This window comes from Coenobita brevimanus, chromosome 65 (assembly GCF_032717465.1).
Source record: "Coenobita brevimanus isolate Jiangsu-jjx chromosome 65, ASM3271746v2, whole genome shotgun sequence".
NCBI classification, from domain to species: Eukaryota; Metazoa; Arthropoda; class Malacostraca; order Decapoda; family Coenobitidae; genus Coenobita; species Coenobita brevimanus.
This window is the reverse complement of record NC_137018.1, coordinates 37,980,539-38,002,072: the sequence shown is the minus strand read 5'-3', so window position 1 is coordinate 38,002,072 and position 21,534 is coordinate 37,980,539. Positions and strand designations below refer to the sequence as shown.

The window sequence follows — 21,534 nt, the reverse complement described above, 5'->3', positions numbered from 1 at the left end:
TCTTTGACAATTAACTCTGGTTCTTATTTGGACTTTACGAGCGGGGGTGAGGAGTGGAGACAGTTTTTAGGGATAGCGTACGGAACAGGGGAATATAGTTATTACTCGCTGTCCTCGTTGTTTTGGTGACACTAGATTTCTGTCGGCACAACTTATATATTACACATCTCCCCGGTAGGTTATATAGACTTGCACTTCCCAACGCGCACCAAAGTCGGAACCCTCGTAAATTCTATTCCACTATATTACTCAGAGCTTAGCCAATAGCACTCCAATAATGTGTTATTCTTTCTTTGGGCTCTAGAGAGAAGTCCTTAGTAAACTCGAGATGGCACTCGCACGTATCTTCACTTGAGGTCTCTACCCATATTCTCGCCCGTTAATGTAGCATTATGTCCTGGGTTACCCCAATGGAAATTACATGAAATCACTGCACTAGTCTTATTCTAAGAGAAAAGGAGTCACACTTAACCTACTTCACAATTACAGGATCACTCGTATCTCTCGTGGAGAGAAAAACGGTTACCTCAGTGATGATCCGGTCGGACTGAGGGCGTCGTCATGGTAGGGCGAGCCGGGAGGGCACGGGGCGACTCACTAGGGCGTCCTCTCACGTCCGGGGGTTTCCGGACTGGGCTCCGGACTGGGGCCGAAGAGGGCTAGGAACCTCTGGGTCAGGTCCCGGCGTCGCGGGGGCGTGGTGAGGTCTCGCCCGGGTGTCCTGGGGCGGGCCGGAAGAGGCGACGGACTGCGGTCTCCTATGGGCAGGGGCGCCGGCAGGGAAGGACTGTGGCAGCGGCTGTCACGGGGGCCCGACAGGTGGGTCTTCTCAAGGGCCTCGCGCAGGGAACAGAGGCCGGGGGAGACAGGGAGGTCTTTCCTCCTCACTATACCCTGGGAGCGACCATCGATCGTCTCCACCGGGGTGCTGAGGGAGCGACCGTTGATCGTCTCTACCGGAGCTTTCAGGGAGCGACCATTGATCGTCTCTTCCTGATTTTTATGTGAGCGACCATAGATCGTCTCTATCTTTTTTTTATGGGAGCGACCATTGATCGTCTCTACCTGGTTTTTGAAGGGAGCGACCGTTGATCGTCTCTACCTTGTCACTATTAGAGCGACCATAGATCGTCTCTACCTTAGGGGCGCTGCCTGGAGTACAGTTTCTGACTCCACCCCTAGCTAACTTGGTGATTCCGCCACGCGAAGGTAGTGTCTTTCGCCTACGGTGGCGGCGGCGTGGTGGTTGAATGTCACAGGGGCGCACAGCCCGGGCTGACATACGTCGTTGTTCCCCGGAATGGTGGTGGCTGGTGGCGGCTACCCTGTGGGGTCCGAGTGGGGGCATCGGCATTCTCGTGGGCGAACTCCGTTGTTTCTGGTTCGCCTCGTTGTCGGGGATACTATGGTATTCTCCGGAATATTCCGGAGTACCGTATGTGTGTCCGTTAAAGCCACGCATTTCACCACCGTGTTCTTGAAAAAAGTCACGTCCCTGTGGCTGGAGGTGGAACGCTAGAGTGTTGGAGGTGGTGTAAACGGGCTGGAGGTGTCGGAGTGCGTTCTGCCAGGCAACAGTGTAAGAATTTTCTTCCTGTGCTTGGTCATAGGTGAGGAAGAGGGTGGAGGGGGCGGTGGTGGACTGGAGGATATTTAACAGGTGGTGTGGCCCGCGGAGTCGGTGGTTCTTGATAAGGGTAGGGGCCCATACGGCCCGCTTAATTCTCATGTTGCTTGGTGTGGCTGTCGGTGTGGTTGGAGGTTGAATGCTGGATAGAGTGGGTGAAGGCTGGGTTTTGTGTCGCGGTAATGCGGCGCTGAGTCTCTGGGGAGTACAGGTAGGAGGGATTTGGGCCTGATGTAGCTTGACGGTGTGTGTGTGTATCGGGTGGGTGGGCATAAGAGTCGGCCGGAGGGGGTGGTGGTGGTGGTGGTTCTGAGGGTGGGTGTGGGTGGGGAAGCAGGCGTGCGGGGTGGGCGGGGTCGGTTAGCGCGGGCCGTCGCGCGTTGGGGACGCGCGGAAGAAGGTGAGAGCGTCGGAGTGGGCGTGCGTGGGTGTGGAGGGGAGAGGGCGGTGGTAGTGGGTTGTCCTGCGGGGGTGGCGGGGTGGGGCGGGGCCACGTGGGCTTGGGTGGAAAGGGTGAGGCGGCGGAGGGAAGGGGTGAGGGTGAGTGAGGCGTGGCGGGTGAGATGTCAGGTGTGGTGCAGGGGGTGGTGGAGGCGGTGGAGGCTGAGGTGGTAGGGGAGGTGGAGGGGGATGACGAGGAGGAACCATCGCACTCGTATGTGGAAGTGACAGGCGGTGTGGGAGCAGGGGGGGGTTGGGGTTGTGAGGTCGGTAGTGGTGGTGAGGTGATGGCGGTGGGTGGCACGGGGTGGGAGGTGGAAGGCAGTAGACGGGGGAAGGTGGTTTTAGGAAGTAGGTTAGGGGAAGATGTGGAGAGGGTCCTAGAAGGCCTGTAAAGAGGGAGGCCGGTTTTGTGTTGCGGGAGTATAGTGGTGTGTGGGGTGGGAAGGTTAGAACTAGGGGCAGGAATAGGGGAAGGTAGAACAGAAGAGATAGTGAGAGGGGGGGAAAAGGAAAGATAACGTTCTCCCCTGTCGTAGACTGGGGGAGAGGTGAGGTGGCCCCCGCCATTACGGTGGGATGCGGGGGCAGGGGGGCGCTTTTTGTTTTTCCCTTTTTGTTTTTTCTTCCCCTGGGGCTTAGGGGAATTTGCTTAAGGTGGGGAGGTTTGTAAGCGCCCTCGTTTCATTTGGCTGCACTGGGCAGCTTCTAGCTGCTCACGGATGTCGTGGATCGGACATCCGTGGTAGCACGGAGAAAATTCCCACGGGTTGATGGTGATGAGGTCAACGGGGAATTGATTTATTTCGCCAATGCGTTGAGGGGTGGCATGGACGGCTAAAAGGCGCCTCATTAAACTGATATCTTTATCCATGTCTCCTGTTGGATCATGGATAGCGAAGTGTTGCCTTACAACACTTGGGAGTACTCTGAGCAGAGTATTAAATGTGTGTTGATCCCGGGTTTCTTCATCTGCCTCCGGGTAGGCAGCAGTAACCAGGCGTCTTGCCTGTAACAGGGTATTATCTAAATCCCCGTTATAAGTAAAGCTATCCAACTTGGATAGAGCCACCACTTTCCCTAATGATGGGGTGATGGCTTGGACTGCGAACTTGGTGAAGTTCTGCCAGGTGAGTTGTGGGACAATTTTTGGCGCAATGTTAGCTGCGGCTTTACCCAGTAGTGGAAGTGTGACTGCAATTTTTTGTTGGTCATTATCAAAGCCAATATCCAATAAGGGTTTAACTATTGCAAGATATGTTTGTATGTCATACTGGTCAGGGTCAAACTTGGATAACTGGACGTGCGGTTTAGTTGCCATTTTTCCAAATATTTCCTATTTACCTCTCTTCTACGCTCGGATCTAGAACCACCGCTGGCCACCAGTGTAATGCTGAGTAGAATTTGGCTCGACTTCTCGTCCCAAATCAACTCAACACTGAGCGGGGTCCTCTTTCGAGACCGGAGCTAGTGCAATGAAGAGAGGCAGGACAAAAAACTTTCGGCAACACCATACACGTGTATTATTTCAGTTAGACACAAGACATTTCAGTAGACATTACATCACAATATAGAGCAATACAAAACCTTATCTAAAATATTGTGTATCTCTTGGGATACTAGCTTCCTAGATATTAATGACAATACAACAAATCTTAGTACTAAGAGTACAGTAAAAACCCGTCGGAGCGGTGAGGGGAAGAGGGGTGGGGTTTGTGATCTACCAGGAAGGGGGGAGAGGTAGCGAGACACGGAGAGTGACTTAGAACGGCGAGGGGGAAGTTATGGTAATATTTAATGAGGCCCGATATTAACATGGGAGTTTAGGTGTTTTCTGTTGGCAAGAATTCTTTGACAATTAACTCTGGTTCTTATTTGGACTTTACGAGCGGGGGTGAGGAGTGGAGACAGTTTTTAGGGATAGCGTACGGAACAGGGGAATATAGTTATTACTCGCTGTCCTCGTTGTTTTGGTGACACTAGATTTCTGTCGGCACAACTTATATATTACACATCTCCCCGGTAGGTTATATAGACTTGCACTTCCCAACGTACCAAAGTCGGAACCCTCGTAAATTCTATTCCACTATATTACTCAGAGCTTAGCCAATAGCACTCCAATAATGTGTTATTCTTTCTTTGGGCTCTAGAGAGAAGTCCTTAGTAAACTCGAGATGGCACTCGCACGTATCTTCACTTGAGGTCTCTACCCATATTCTCGCCCGTTAATGTAGCATTATGTCCTGGGTTACCCCAATGGAAATTACATGAAATCACTGCACTAGTCTTATTCTAAGAGAAAAGGAGTCACACTTAACCTACTTCACAATTACAGGATCACTCGTATCTCTCGTGGAGAGAAACACGGTTACCTCAGTGATGATCCGGTCGGACTGAGGGTGTCGTCAGGGTAGGGCGAGCCGGGAGGGCACGGGGCGACTCACTAGGGCGTCCTCTCACGTCCGGGGGTTTCCGGACTGGGCTCCAGACTGGGGCCGAAGAGGGCTAGGAACCTCTGGGTCAGGTCCCGGCGTCGCGGGGGCGTGGTGAGGTCTCGCCCGGGTGTCCTGGGGCGGGCCAGAAGAGGCGACGGACTGCGGTCTCCTATGGGCAGGGGCGCCGGCAGAGAAGGACTGTGGCAGCGGCTGTCACGGGGGCCCGACAGGTGGGCCTTCTCAAGGGCCTCGCGCAGGGAACAGAGGCCGGGGGAGACAGGGAGGTCTTTCCTCCTCACTATACCCTGGGAGCGACCATCGATCGTCTCCACCGGGGTGCTGAGGGAGCGACTGTGGATCGTCTCTACCTGAGCTTTCAGGGAGCGACCATTGATCGTCTCTTCCTGATTTTTATGTGAGCGACCATAGATCGTCTCTATCTTTTTTTTATGTGAGCGACCATTGATCGTCTCTACCGGTGTGCTGAGGGAGCGACCGTTGATCGTCTCTACCTGAGCTTTCAGGGAGCGACCATTGATCGTCTCTTCCTGATTTTTATGTGAGCGACCATAGATCGTCTCTATCTTTTTTTATGGAAGCGACCATTGATCGTCTCTACCTGGTTTTTGAAGGGAGCGACCGTTGATCGTCTCTACCTTGTCACTATTAGAGCGACCATTGATCGTCTCTTCCTGATTTTTATGTGAGCGACCATAGATCGTCTCTATCTTTTTTTTATGGGAGCGACCATTGATCGTCTCTACCTGGTTTTTGAAGGGAGCGACCGTTGATCGTCTCTACTTTGTCACTATTAGAGCGACCATAGATCGTCTCTACCTTAGGGGCGCTGCCTGGAGTACAGTTTCTGACTCCACCCCTAGCTAACTCGGTGATTCCGCCACGTGAAGGTGGTGTCTTTCGCCTACGGTGGCGGCGGCGTGGTGGTTGAATGTCACAGGGGCGCACGGCCCGGGCTGACATACGTCGTTGTTGCCCGGAATGGTGGTGGCCAGTGGCGGCTACCCTGTGGGGTCCGAGTGGGGGTGTCGGCATTCTCGTGGGCGAACTCCGTTGTTTCTGGTTCGCCTCGTTGTCGGGGATACTATGGTATTCTCCGCAATATTCCGGAGTACCGTATGTGTGTCCGTTAAAGCCACGCATTTCATCTACTATGACTACTCCTGTTACTCCTACCCTAAATCCAGATATATCAACACCAGATACTCTATCATCTTCCCCAACTGATTCTCTTGAAGCCACTCAGCCTTCTCCACAGCTCCTGTCCTTACCTTCTACTACACATACACCACCACTAACCACGAAACACACCACTACCGCCATGACACTTCCTTCCCACACACTGTCTCAGTTTACTACTGTGCCTACTTCCTCACCTTTGTGGTCTCACCCTCTTCCTACGATGGCGAATCAGAACCCTCCACCTCCCCAGTCCATATATTTGGATGATGTTAACAGACCCAAATTTACAGGAGAGGATATTGCAGTTTCCATTTACGACTTCCTCAGAGAGGTCGAAAATGACATTCGTAATCGGCAATTCACAACTGAACCCTTGAAAGTTTCTTATCTGCTGGGTCGACTCCATCAGGGCAGGTCACTAATAGGAGCCGCTATTCGTATGGGGCCAAATGTTTGACGCATGTCGCCAACAGTTAATTCAACTTTGTTGCCAACATTCCAATGCTGCATCTCTTATAGGGTTGTCAAACCTTCTCAAACAAATGGAGGAGGACATGAAGGTACCTCCCCAACATGCAAAGGTAATTGAGGCAGCCGCTACTATGAGGGTGACAAGTTCAGAGCTGCGCCAATTGTTCCGTGGTACTCAATGGGTAGCCAAAATTGATGGAGAGCTTATGGCTTCACTAAATAATTTTGCAGATTTGTTCGGTTACTTTAGATTTCTTAACTGGCTTTCTGACAACCTAAAACAAATAGCACTACAACTTGGCTTTAACCCCGGAGACAAAATAGTTAACATTTCCAAGGCCATAATAGAAAGGTCAGGATCAGACCACTCAGGATCAGACATCACTCAGGATCAGACATCACTTGCCAGGTCGGTTCTTACACCTCAGCCTCTCACTCTGCAGGTGGTACTGCGAGGGTACTGCACACCAGCATTACTTCATCTGATTCCTCTTGTTCGCGGCCAACTACAAAAACCAAACCTAGTAATCGGTCTCACTCACACTATTGCTCACCTTCTAGCAGTCATGACAAATCAACTGTGCGACGAAGCAAACAACCCTCAATTGTGTGCTGGCACTGCGGTAATGTAGGTCATCGAGAGTCTAGCTGTGCATGCAAAGAAAGACGTTTCCGTTCACGGAAACGACAGCGCACACCCTCGCGGTCCCATCATCTAACATGCAAATATCACAAGAACAGCACAACTCACTCCACTGATGAGTGTCATTACCTTAAGAGCCGTCAGTCGGGGGAAGAGGAGCGCTCGGATTGGAAAAATGTGTGGAAGATCCGCTGGTATCTGAAAATAAGGTAACAGAAAATCAACTCGCCATTCGCCAGGTAAGACTTATAACATCATTAGGGCTAATCATTCTAGGATGGAGCAAAGGGGTACAAAGCTCTTTCTTTATGGACACCGGATCAGTGGTAAACCTGATCTCAGATACCTCTTTAAACAACATTAGGAAAACTAAGTTACTTTTTTCATTGTATTAATTGTACATTTACACAGTTTGCAGTAGCATGATCCACCTCGGTTTGTTAACCACTTGTGATCTTTCTCCCACTCCTCTCTGTAGCTCCTTCCATCACTGTATGAACTTTTCCATTTACCCATATTAACTCAAGTATGGTTCAGTCACTAGGGGTAAACAAAGTTACTTGGAAAAGTCTGAGTCTATAAGCAGAACCAAGGTGGAACATCACGCGCAGTAAGCAGTGGAGGGTAGGGGAAGACTGACCGGCCCTGACTTCACGGCAATGTTTTCAAGCAGAAATCTTCAAAAGCGGTAAGCTTAACTTCAAAACGCGCTGACCATAGGTGAACAGTTCAAATTTTCGCGCTAAATTGGACTTCAAAGCGCACTAAATATAGAAGAAAATCTAATATTTTTTGCACTAAATTATTATGATGCGTTGTTGGGTCTCACCTGAACAGAACTCGTTCAGACGCATTCCGTACGGCTGGCTATGATTCACACCAGTTTTATCCGAGAAGTATTTATAATTAAATGTTAGAATGTGCTTCAGTTTTATATGTTTAATTTCAATAAAAACAAGTACGGCTGCATTAGCGAAAAAGGCCAAAAAAAGGTCAAAATCCAGTTGGCCTCAAAAGCAGTAAAGTTGGAGGCCAACCACACTTCAAAAATGCCAAATTGGTCTTTTAAGGCCAAACCTGGCAACCCTGCTCCAGGGTTGGTCTGATGAATGATGTTATTATCTTTCTTAGCATGTCTTCATTTATGTATGTGAATGCTATTCTCATATTTCCAAGCAATGTATATACATGATCCGTACCTTTTCACTGATGTGGTCAGCCGGAGATAGTCGGTTACTGATAATCACACCTAGGTCCTTCTCTCTTTCTGATGTGTGTAGGGTTTTATTTCCTAAAGTATAACCCCAATCAGGTCTTTTTCCACTTTTACCAAACTTGATTACATGACACTTGTCCACACTGAATTCCATTTGCCATGTATTACTCCACTCATGAAGTTTATTTAATTTTTCTTGTAGCTCTTTACAAGAGTCTGTGTTAGTAATTCTCCTTTGTATTTTTACATCATCTGCAAACATATTTAGATAGCTTTCATTTCCAGTGTTACTGTCTATATCATTTATATACACTAAAAACATGATTGGTGCCAGAACTGAGCCCTGTGATACTCCACTAGTCACTTCTTTCCATGATGAGTAATTTCCCCTTAGTACTGTTCTCATTTCTCTTTTCCCGAGAAAATCTTCCATCCAACAATACAGATTGCCTCGAATTCCTCCTTGATGGTACAGTTTCCATAAAAGTCTTTGGTGTGGCACTGTGTCAAATGCTTTCTTGAAATCTAAATAGATACTGTCCACCCATCCTTCTCTTTCCTGTAATGTGTCTGTTACTCTGTCATAGTAGCTCAACAGATTAGTAACACATGATTTTCCTTTTCTGAAACCAAACTGTCTTTCTGTTATCATACTGCGTTCTTCTAGGTGATATATTCAAGCTTTTCTTATAAGCTTTTCTAATATTTTGCTTACAACACTGGTTAGTGATACTGGTCGGTAGTTAAGTGGATTTTGTCTATTCCCTTTCCTGAATAAGGGAACAATGTTTGCTTTCTTCCAATTATCAGGTAGTTTAACTTGACTCAAGGATTTCTTGAAAATTAAAAATAATGGTTTACTTAACTCCTTTGCACATTCACATAGCACCCAACATGAAATTTCATCAGGACTATTTGCTTTTCCTTTGTCTAATTTACTTAGCTCCTCCTGTATTTCTTTTTCTGATGTATGTATATCTGGCTATTATGTGTGGGCATGCATGTTCCACATAATCCCTCTCAAAATTTTTTTCCTCTGTAAAAACTGATTGGAAATTCTTTAGTGCTTCACAAATATCCTTCTCTTCTGTATAGGTGATTCCATCGTCCGTAATGGATTGTATTGTATCTTTTACTTTGGTTTTGCTTCTGATGTAGCTGTAAAATAGCTTTGGTTGATCACTACTTTTATTTATGATATCCTCCTCAAACTGTTTTTGGGCTTCCCTCCTTATTCTTGTATAATCGTTTCTTGCCCGTTTGTAATTATTATATGCCCTTTCACTATTGTGTCTTCTGTATCTGTTCCACAACAAATCTTTTTTTTCTTTTGATTTTTTACATTCTGTATTGAACCATTTCATTATTTTCTTTCTGCTTCTTTGTGCTCTGGGATGTACTTCGGGACTCCTATTTCATAAAGTTCATAGAATTTTTCATATAAAGCTTTTAAATCTTGTCCTCTAAGCTCCTTTTCCCAAGCAATTTCTAAGAAGTACTTCTTTAGGTCATGATACTTTCCCTTTTTATAGTTTAGGTTCTTTTTGTAACTTTCATTGCTGTTAACTATGTCATATGCAATCCTTAAATTGCAATTTAGTACTGCATGGTCACTTTTGCTGAATGTCTATCTATCTATCTATTGCCAGACGCCTCAATCCCGTTTGGGGTGGCCACAAACAAATCGCCTCCAAGTCGCCCTGTCCCCCGCCATTTCACTGCCCTGCTCCCAACTCACACCCCCTTCTCTCATATACCTCTCCACTCCATCCCTCCATCTCATCCTCGGCCTCCCCCTCCCTCTTCCCCCCTCCACCTCACTCACATACACTCTCTTCGTCAGTCTTTCACCCTCCATCCTCTCCACATGGCCAAACCACCTCAGTGTGTTCCTCATAACGCTTCCTATCACATCCACATCAATACCACAACGCTCCTTTATATCCTCATTCGTCAGCCTGTCTCTCTATGTGACTCCACAGGCTCCTCTTAAATAACTCATTTCCACTGCTCTCACTCTTGACTTGTGTCCTTCCAACAACGTCCAAGCTTCACTTCCATACGTTAGAGTTGGTATCACAATACTGTCATGTAGTAACTTTTTCACTTCCATGCTCACTTCCCTGTTTCTTATCACTGCTTTCAAAGAACCAGCAACCTTTCTTCCCTGATGTACCCTTTCTAGCACTTCACCCTCCAAACCTCCATCCTTACTCATCACACTACCCAAGTACTTAAACGTACTCACATTTTCCAGTTCCTCACCATCCAACCTTGCTGTACATTCACTGACTTCACCTCTCTCAAAGACCATCACTTTACTCTTCCCTACATTCACCTTTACATTCCGTTTCTTACACACTCTCCCAAACTCATCCACCAAGCCTTGCAGCTCCCCTTCGTCTTCACTCAACAACACAGTATCATCTGCAAACAACAGTAAAGGGAGTTTCCAAAAACTATCCTCTCTCACCAGGGCCACTCCAACATCCACTACCCTACCTTGTACCTCTTTTATTACCCCATCCATGTACAGATTGAACAAACATGGAGACATGACACATCCCTGTTTCAACCCAACTTTCAAAGAGAAAAATTCACTTAGTTCACCATCCACACGCACTGCAGCCTTCGCACCATCGTACATACTCTTCACAGCATTCAACAACTTCCCATCTACTCCATGTATTCTTAACACTTTCCACAATCCTTGTCTATCCACCCTGTCATATGCTTTCTCCAAATCCATGAAAGCCGCATTCAACTTCTTTCCCTTCTCTAGAAACTTTTCCACTAAAGATCTAAGAATGAATATCTGATCTACACAACCTCTTCCCTTCCTAAAGCCTCCCTGTTCTTCTCCAACTAATTTCTCTGTTCTTTCTCTAACTCTGTCAATAAGTATCCTACCATGCACTTTTCCTATTATACTAAGAAGACAAATGCCCCTATGATTACCACACACTTCTTTTTCCCCTTTTCCTTTGTACAAGGGAATAATTATACCTAACTTCCAATACTCCGGGACTCTACCTTCCTCCCAGGCCAATCTGCACATCTTCCACATCCATTCTACTACTCTCTCTCCCCCATGCTTCAACATTTCACCACACACTCCATCAATTCCTGGGGCTTTCCCCGATTTAACTTTCTTCATTGCTTCCACAACTTCTATCCTACTGATTTCTTCCTGTCTTCTCACCTCCCTCCTTCTCCCAGCCATTCCCCAGCCACTTATACTCGCATTACTTCCATCCTCTACGTTCAACAATTCCTTAAAGTGTTCTCTCCATCTGCTCACTTTTTCTCTCTTCTCCACTAGTAATCTACCATTTTTATCTTTCACTCCCCTGCTAACTTCACTTCCACCCTGTCTTACTCTTTTCACCTCTTTCCAGAACATTTTCTTACAGTCCCTCCACTTTACACTCAAATTCCTTCCAAATTTCTCATCCACTCTCTTCTTACTCTCTCTTACTAATCTTTTCACCTCTCTCTTTCTTTCTACATATAACTCTCTCTTCCGCCTCTCAACTTCTTCAACGCCCCTATTTCTCATCCATTCATTGTATGCTTTCTTCTTTTGTGCCACAGCCTGTTTCACCTCTTCAGTCCACCACGCTGTTCCTTGCACCCCCCTCCATCTTCTCTTCCTTCCACACACATCACATGCTGCACATATTTCTTCTGTAATTATCCTACACACACCTTCCACGTCTCCCATCTGCTCCAGTTCATATTTGCCCAATCGTTCCTCCACTTCTTTCGTATACTCTGCCTTTTTCTCATCCTCTTGTAACCTTTCCACTCTCCTTGCAACTACTCCTTCCTCTCGTCTTTCCCTTCTTCTATTCCTCCATCTTACTTGAATTCTAATTCTGGCCACCACCAACTAGTGGTCAGAAAGTCCACTCCCCCAACCTCTATAAACTCTTGCATCCATTGCACATCTTCGCATCCTTTCATCCACACACACATAATCAATCATTGCCTTCCTTTCACTCAGTTCACCACCCACCCTTCTCATCACTCGCCATGTATACCTGTGGATCATTTTATGCCTGAAGAGGGTACTGGCTATCACCAACCCCCTCCCAGCACAAATGTCCACTAACGCACTCCCATTCTCATCTATCTCAGCAGGCACACCCCACTCACCAACTATTCCATCCACCTTCACATTCCCAACTTTACCATTCATATCACCAATCAAAAACACTCTCTCATTCCTTCCAAACTTTTCCATGCACACTTCTACATTTGTCCAGAACTCTTCTCTCACTCTTCTAGCACGATCTTGCGTTGGCGCATACACACACACAATCGCCCACATTTGTATTCCAACTTTCAACTTTACCCACACAATCCTTGACCCAACTGATCCATACTGTCTTATGCTCCTCTTCCATCTTTTACTCACAACTATACATACTCCTTCCTTTGCCCTCTCATTCTCACCTACTCCTGCACATATACCCCATCCATACTCCCATTCTCTCTGAATGGAGGGTCATATATTAAATTGTCAATATCGTTTTCTTGCCTAGTAAATATGAGATCTAGCATTGAGGGCCCATCGAGTCCTCTTTTTCTGGTGGTTTCCCTTACATGTTGCGTTTGGAAAAACTCTTGCACAAGATCCAGGAGCTTTGGGTCCCAACAGCTTTCTTGGCTTATTATATCTACAGTATTGCAATTTATATTTGTATTAAAATCTCCATTAGTATAATTCTTTTCGATTTCTCTTCCATTTTATGTAGTAATGCTCTTAAACTCTGAATTGTACTCTCCGCCAGGTCCTCATATTCGTCTCTTTCCCATGTGTTTGATCTGGGAGGCATGTACAAATTGGCTACAATTACTTTCCCTTCAGATGTATTTATCTCTACTGCAATCAGTTCTACTTGTGAGGGTATATCTAATTCTATTTCTTTGACTTTTAGATTTTTCTTAGTTAATATTATAATTCCTCCTCCTTTTTTAAGTTCCTATCTCTTCTCCATATATTATATTCTTCTAAGTTTAGGATGTCATTTGATATCCTTGGTGTTAATTTTGTTTCAGGCATTAATATGTGGTTCATTTTCACTGACGATCATTCGTCTCTAATAATTCAGATACCATTCCATCCACATTTGAGTACATCAACTTAATCATCTTGTTTATATACTTGTCATGATTTGGTTCTACTACCTTCCTCCTTTTTATTCCCTCCTGTTTATGTACCACTTTCGTACCTGCAATCCAGTTACTGTACTTTGTAAAAAAAAAAAAAATGTATTCTTCTCCTCCTCTGATCTTCCCTCATTTTTTGTTTTTGCTTCCTCCCTCTTCTCTTTCAGTAATTCCAGTTCCTCTTGTGTTAGGCATCTTTTTATCCATTCATTTTTTAACTCTTTTTCCATAAGATTCTTTTGCATTTTTTAGTATCTCCTCCACGGTGTTTACACTCTGGAAGGTTACCTTTAGGGGTCTTGACTTGCTTTTCTCGTATTTCCCTAACCTTTTGTGTTCCTCTATGTCTTTACTACAGATTTCCTCTGATACTTCTTTCAATATGCCCATTACATTTGCCATCTCCTTTTTGTCTCTTGAAATCTTGTTTTTTACTTCATCCTTTTCTATACCAGTGATTACTATAGATTTGTTAATATCTGCTGAATCTCTGACTAACTTAGGATTGTTTTGGATTATTCTTTTCACTTCCTTTTTAATGCTTTTTTCTTCCACCCTTGTTTCCAAGTCTTTCTTTTCTTTCATCATTTCAGCATAAGTGGTTTCCACATCATTTTTGTAGCTTTGCACAGCTTCATTCACCTGTGTTATCTTCTCCTCAATATCACTGCTCTGGTCTATCAGACTGTAGTCCCGGTTGACTGTATACTCTGTCCACTTGCATTCTTGCCACATTATGACAATGCCTCCACCAATGTGAAAGGAGACACACTTTTTGATGAGGGGGAAAATTGTTTGTAACTATTTGTAAAAATATGGAGTGTGTAAATATAGTATGTAAGCAGTTGCAAGTAGGATCCAGGTAGGGCGCCTCTGGGCACTTGCTATCACTTGCTATGTCTGTGAGTGCTTGCTATATCTGGCTTGAATTCAAACTTTGCTGAACCATGACTTTTGTGGCTGCACCACCACCCTAGCCAGTGACAGACGAGCAGTAGCATTAAGCGACGGGCTGGGTTGGACACGGGTGGTGTCAACGGCTGCTGTGTGAAGATATAAGGCGGAGTTTAATATATTATCAGAAAACTCGTCCGAGACTTTGACTTCACCTACGACTGGCGTCAAGGGACATTAACAAACATTAACATAAGGACATAGTGTAATATTAACATCGTCACAGTCATCGGAAGAAAATCATCTGTTACTCTGAATAAAGTACTGGAGTTTCTCTGTCCATGTTTTATTATTATTATTATTATTATTATTATTGCACATTTCAGAATCTTTCGACATGTGGGTCCATTCTTCCAGTTTGCAGCCAACGATGTCGCTGTCAAGGTAAGCGTGAGCAGGATTAACCCCTTCAGGCCTAGGACATAAGTGATATTTTAGTTCTGCATACTTCCAGAATATACAAAGGATACAAAATAGAGGAAGTAGGGCAGATATCACTAGCATATCTTACTACATGTTGTAGAATGGGCTCCCATCCTCCAACTACTACTACTGCTCTGCTACTACTACTGTTGTCACTACTACTACTGCTACTACTACTACCTACTACTAACACCACCACTACTACTGACACTGCTACTACTACTACTACTACTACCACCACCACCACCACCACCACCATCACCTCTGCCACTACTACTACTGTTACTTTCAAATCGACATGCATATCACAGGAATGGGTATGCAGTTTCCATGTTTTCTCTGAATGCACAGGAAGAAACAGCACATCACCTTCATTTATATCGTTTTAATATCAGTATGTTCTAGGTGTGATAGAAGGCTTCGTAGCACTTATTTGTGGTGTTTTATTTTGCTGTTAAATCTCTCTTTCATGTGTTCTCTTTATATCGCTTTAGTATCAACACACCTTGTCAGCACATGTAAGAGTATATCAAGGCGGAACAAGCAAAATAAGTCGCTGAGAAAAATATGCTACGAAATCTTCAAAGTCGCACTGAATACATTACGGAATGGGTCGTAGTTGGAGTCAATTGGAGTGGCAGGGAAGTCTTCATAGCATTTGTTCCTTAGCGATTTATTTCGCATTTACCCCGTAACATTTTCCTCAGAGCTGTTAATATCGTTTTAATATCGACTTTGCATCAATAGCATACTTCTAATAGGATAATGAGGCGCAGTGTCCAAGACAAATCGTCAAGGAAGAGGCAATACGTATTAAACCTTAACACTTCCTGGTATGCTGTTGATGTAGTTTTAATATCGACAGTTTGCATCAATAACACGTAAGAAGATAATAAAGCGTAATTTGCAGAATAAATCGCAAAGGAAGAAGTGTTTGGCAGTCTCTAATGACACAGTTTGCATCAGTAACAGCGGAAGAAAGAAAGAAAGAGGTGAAAAGAATAGTAAGAGAGAGTAAGAAGAGAGTGGATGAGGAATCTGGAAGGAATGAGTGTAGAGTGGAGGGACTGTAAGAAAATGTTCTGGAAAGAGGTGAAAAGAGTCAGACAGGGTGGAAGTGAAGTTAGCAGTGAAGTGAAAGATAAAAATGGTAGATTACTAGTGGAGAAGGGAGAAAAAGTGAGCAGATGGAGAGAACACTTTAAGGAATTGTTGAACATAGAGGATGGAAGTAATGCGAGTATAAGTGGCTGGGGAATGGCTGGGAGAACGAGGGAGGTGAGAAGACAGGAAAAAATCAGTGGGATAGAAGTTGTGGAAGCAATGAAGAAAGTTAAATTGGGGAAAGCCCCAGGAACTGATGGAGTGTGTGGTGAAATGCTGAAGCATGGGGGAGAGATAGTAGTAGAATGGATGTGAAAGATGTGCAGATTGGCCTGGGAGGAAGGTAGAGTCCCGGAGGATTGGAAGTCAGGTATAATTATTCCCTTGTACAAAGGAAAAGGGGAAAAAGAAGTGTGTGGTAATCATAGGGGCATTTGTCTTCTTAGTATAATAGGAAAAATGTATGGTAGGATACTTATTGACAGAGTTAGAGAAAGAACAGAGAAATTAGTTGGAGAAGAACAGGGAGGCTTTAGGAAGGGAAGAGGCTGTGTAGAAATATTCATTCTTAGATCTTTAGTGGAAAAGTTTCTAGAGAGGGGAAAGAAGTTTTATGCAGCTTTCATGGATTTGGAGAAAGCATATGACAGGGTGGATAGACAAGGATTGTGGAAAGTGTTAAGAATATATGGAGTAGATAGGAAGTTGCTGAATGCTGCGAAGAGTATGTACGACGGTGCGAAGGCTGCAGTGCGTGTGGATGGTGAACTAAGTGAATTTTTCTTTTTGAAAGTTGAGTTGAAACAGGGATGTGTCATGTCTCCATGGTTGTTCAATCTGTACATGGATGGGGTAATAAAAGAGGTACAAGGTAGGGTAGTGGATGTTGGAGTGGCCCTGGTGAGAGAGGATAGTTTTTGGAAACTCCCTGTACTATTGTTTGCAGATGATACTGTGTTGTTGAGTGAAGACGAAGGGGAGCTGCAAGGCTTGGTGGATGAGTTTGGGAGAGTGTGTAAGAAACGGAATCTAAAGGTGAATGTACGGAAGAGTAAACTGATGGTCTTTGAGAGAGGTGAAGTCAGTGAATGTACAGCGAGGTTGGATGGTGAGGAATTGGAAAATGTGAGTACGTTTAAGTACTTGGGTAGTGTGATGAGTAAGGATGGAGGTTTGGAGGGTGAAGTGCTTGAAAGGGTACAGCAGGGAAGGAAGGTTGCTGGTTCTTTGAAAGCAGTGATAAGAAACAGGGAAGTGAGCATGGAAGTGAAAAAGTTACTACATGATAGTATTGTGATACCAACTCTAACGTATGGAAGTGAAGCTTGGACGTTGTTGGAAGGACACAAGTCAAGAGTGAGAGCAGTGGAAATAAATTATTTAAGAGGAGCCTGTGGAGTCACATGGAGAGAAAGGCTGACGAATGAGGATATAAAGGAGCATTGTGGTGTGAATGTGGATGTGATAGGAAGCGTTATGAGGAACACACTGAGGTGGTTTGGCCATGTGGAGAGGATGGAGGGTGAAAGACTGACGAAGAGAGTGTATGTGAGTGAGATGGAGGGGGGAAGAGGGAGGGGGAGGCCAAGGATGAGATGGAGGGATGGGGTTGAGAGGTATATGAGAGAGGGGGGTGTGAGTTGGGAGCAGGGCAGTGAATTGGCGGGGAACAGGGCGACTTGGAGGCGATTTGTTTGTGGCCATCCCAAACGGGACTGAGGTATCTGGCAATAGATAGATAGACAGAACAAAGAAGAGGGTAATGAAGCATAATGTGCAGAATAAGCCGCAAAGAAAGAAGTGTTTGGGAATCCCCAGTGACGAAGTTTGCATCAGAGCCTAATGTGTAGATTAAGCCGCAAAGGAATAGGTGTTAGGGACTCTGCAAGTGCTATCTAATACGACTCTAATACTGTATGTGGTACTGGTCAGGTGCGGCTGTTGTGGAAGTTGTTAGAGGGCAGCAGCGGTCATCACTACACCTCCATACAGTCCATGATTACCTACGAGAGGGACAACAACCTGCTGACCCCAATGTGTGGCTGTAGGACGCTGCTTAGGCTGCATCGTGCTCTCGGTAAGTAAACAAACGAACAAACAAACAGGTAAACAAACACCCAGGTAGACAAATAGATATATGTGCCATTATGAGGAAGGGCCTGGCCGCAGGCGAAAATCATCTAAACTGCGCATGCACCAGTCTCGTCGCTGATTGGCCCATGTTTTCTCTCAGCTGGCAGATGTAAACAAAAGAATTTTAAGCAAATACAATAGTAGAAACTAACAAAATTTTGCACCTTTTGCTTGTCACAGCTTTAGATGGGTAGGCTATTATAATATTATTGTACTGTCTGTTACACACACAGCTTTGGAAGCTTGGATATATATTTCCTTTAGTAATCGACGATTTATGAACGAATTTGATAATCATGTTGCAAATGACAGGTTTGGACTTGAGCTGTCAGACTGGCTTAGGAGTAAATATATATTTTTTCTTGGCGACACAAATTGTCTTAGGCTAAATATCTTATGCACGTTTCTCTTAGCCTAGCTTATTCTACAGAAGCTGGGGCTTGTTTTTGTATTCTGGTTTTAGTGTCTAATCTGCGAAATGTGGCCTATACTGATATGTTTTTAAGTCATTCTGTGATATTTTCTTGTGTATTTGGATGTTTCTTGCAATAGGTTACATAGGTTAGGTTAGTATAAGAGTAATATTTTTATCATTTACAGAAATGAATGTCAGCTTTGAACTAATCATTACGAAACACTAAAAAAAAGATAAAGTAAAACTTCAAAGTGAGCTGGGTGTTGTTCTGGAAATTTACCCTTTTAGTATTCGATGATTTATGAACGAATTTGATAATCGTGTTGCAAACGACAGGTTTGGACTTGAATTTCTCTTAGCCTATTCTACAGGAGCTGGGGCTTGTCACTGTTATTCTGGTTTTAGTGTCTAATCTGCAGAATATAAGGTTCTACCCTATATACTAATATATTCACACCTACAATAACGACTTGCCTTTGCAGCAGACTAAGTGGGCAGGCCTTGAAGCAGGGGTAAAGGCATAAGAAATGGGCATCATTTAGAAATTTCGTTACTAGTGAAAATATGAACATTTTTGTTTGTTTTGTAATATGATATTGTGTATTCAGCCCTCAGGCTGCCTCCCCCTGAAGAGGGGAGAGCTTTGAAGGGAAGGGCCTGGCCGCAGGCGAAACATGCGCCAGCTAAGAGAAAACACGGCCCAATCAGCAAAGAGACTCTCTGGCGCATGCGCAGTTTAGATGATTTTCGCCTGCGGCCAGGCCCTTCCCATTATGACGGACATGCACACGGTTGTCATTTGTTTGTGGTGTTGACGAGAGAGAGAGAGAGAGAGAGAGAGAGAGAGAGAGAGAGAGAGGAAAGGTACAAACGACTGGCCAAGACCATCCAGTTTAAGTTATGTCTTTCATTACCCCATAACTCTTCAGCCCCAGTACCGCATATGCTGTACATGTATACTGTACCGCAATATGTCACTTTTACTAATGCTGCGGTCATCATCATTATGAACTATCAGACAACCAGCACCTCAGATCATTTCCCAGCAGTGGATGGGAGTGACAAAAGTACAAGAACTATCATTATAAATATACAGTTATTGTGTTGTATCATCATTGTGAGTTATAATCCTCCTCCCTCTGTCTGTCTGTCTGTCTCTCTCTCTCTCTCTCTCTCTCTCTCTCTCTGAAGTGGAGTCAGACAGTGGTGTTGTTTTGAGATCGGTGTTGGAACCAGTCCATTTATTATGTTTATTAACGATATCGATGTTGGCCTAAACAACTTCATTTCTAAATTTGCGGACGATACAAAAATCTGCAAAACTTTATTAACTGAAGAACAAAGAATTAGCCTTCAAAATGACCTTAACAATATTGTCAGCTGGTCAGAAAAATGGCAAATGCCTTTCAATGTCAGTAAATGTCAGGTATTGCAATGTGGGAAGAAAAAAGGTATGATTACTAAATGAAGGGACAAATCATTAACAAGTCCACACTAGTTAAGGATAACCAATGATCTCTGCCGCCAATAAAGCCAACAGGGCCCTAGGCTTCATCAAAAGACATTTTACATATAAATGCAGGGATACTGTAATCCCCCTGTACAAAAGCATAGTCAGGTCACACTTAGATTTTGCAGTGCAATTTTGGTCGCCTCACCAAGTTAAAAGATATAGAAATACTGGAAGCGGTCCAGCGTAGGGCTACCAAGTTAATCCTGTCCCTGAAGAAGAAACCGAATTTCGAGAGGCTCTGGGAATTAAACTTATTCTCTCATAGAAAACGGAGACTTAGGGGACAGCTGATTGAATGTTTTAAGATCCTGAAAGGCTTTAGTAATATCGATTCAAGCAAGCTATTCACAGTAATTGCCGACTTCCTCGAGGAAATGATATTTAGTTGCAAGCAGGGAGGGCTAATCTTGATACAACCAAAAACTTCTTCACTTACTCTTTTGTAAGTGAATGGAATACACTCCCTGGGAATGTGATTGAGAGCGGTACCATAAATATATTTAAAAAGAGACAGGACATGTATTTCGACGCGATTGGTATCGTTTAGTTAGTATGGAGCAATTCCCGATGTCACTAACCAAGGAAAAACTGCCACTCTTCACCAGACTATTTAATTTTCGACATCAAAGTCGGTCTACTAAACTCTGTTCATTTTATGTGCCCTCTGTGTCAATAAAAGGAAGGGAGAAATTATATCAACATTATTTTAGTCACTGCTACAAGGAAGAGAGGCTGTAATATAGTCAGAGAAAATAAAGAGTGAAGACGAAGGGGAGCTGCAAGGCTTGGTGGATGAGTTTGAGAGAGTGTGTAAGAAACGGAATCTAAAGGTGAATGTAGGGAAGAGTAAAGTGATGGTCTTTGAGAGAGGTGAAGTCAGTGAATGTACAGCGAGGTTGGATGGTGAGGAATTGGAAAATGTGAGTACGTTTAAGTACTTGGGTAGTGTGATGAGTAAGGATGGAGGTTTGGAGGGTGAAGTGCTTGAAAGGGTACATCAGGGAAGAAAGGTTGCTGGTTCTTTGAAAGCAGTGATAAGAAACAGGGAAGTGAGCATGGAAGTGAAAAAGTTACTACATGACAGTATTGTGATACCAACTCTAACGTACGTAAGTGAAGCTTGGACATTGTTGGAAGGACACAAGTCAAGAGTGAGAGCAGTGGAAATGAGTTATTTAAGAGGAGCCTGTGGAGTCACGTGGAGAGACAGGCTGACGAATGAGGATATAAAGGAACGTTGTGGTGTTGATGTGGATGTGATAGGAAGCGTTATGAGGAACACATTGAGGTGGTTTGGCCATGTGGAGAGGATGGAGGGTGAAAGACTGACGAAGAGAGTGTATGTGAGTGAGGTGGAGGGGGGAAGAGGGAGGGGGAGACCGAGGATGAGATGGAGGGATGGGGTGGAGAGGTATATGAGAGAGGGGGGTGTGAGATGGGAGCAGGGCAGTGAAATGGCGAGGGACAGGGCGACTTGGAGGCGATTTGTTTGTGGCCACCCCAAACGGGATTGAGGCGTCTGGCAATAGATAGACAGATAGATAGATAGTTACCTAAATGCTAATAATTTCTCCTACAGACAAAAATGCGCAATGGCAGTATCGTAACCAATGAGGTTTTGCCTAAGTGACATATTTGCTGCTGCCATAAAGCTCAATTTGGGAAAAGTTGTCAATACCATCTCAGCACTTTTGCGGCACCTCGCTTTGGGTTACCTTTCCTAGAAGGGTAGTCAAGTCGTACCTCATCTGCTCGTGGTGACCTCGCAGACACCCTGTTTTTTC

General features: G+C 44.6%; 1 protein-coding gene across 1 annotated transcript in view; it reads left to right on the top strand.

The window, feature by feature from the left end:
* The first annotated feature begins 6,305 nt into the window (after positions 1-6,305).
* LOC145404975 (ceramide-1-phosphate transfer protein-like) overlaps positions 6,306-21,534 on the top strand; it is a 63,028-nt gene continuing 47,799 nt past the window's right edge. The window contains exons 1-3 of the mRNA XM_080276479.1: positions 6,306-6,802; positions 14,489-14,546; positions 17,622-17,766. Of these exons, the coding sequence (XP_080132605.1) occupies positions 6,306-6,802; positions 14,489-14,546; positions 17,622-17,766 (700 nt within the window). The remainder of the gene's footprint in view (positions 6,803-14,488; positions 14,547-17,621; positions 17,767-21,534) is intronic.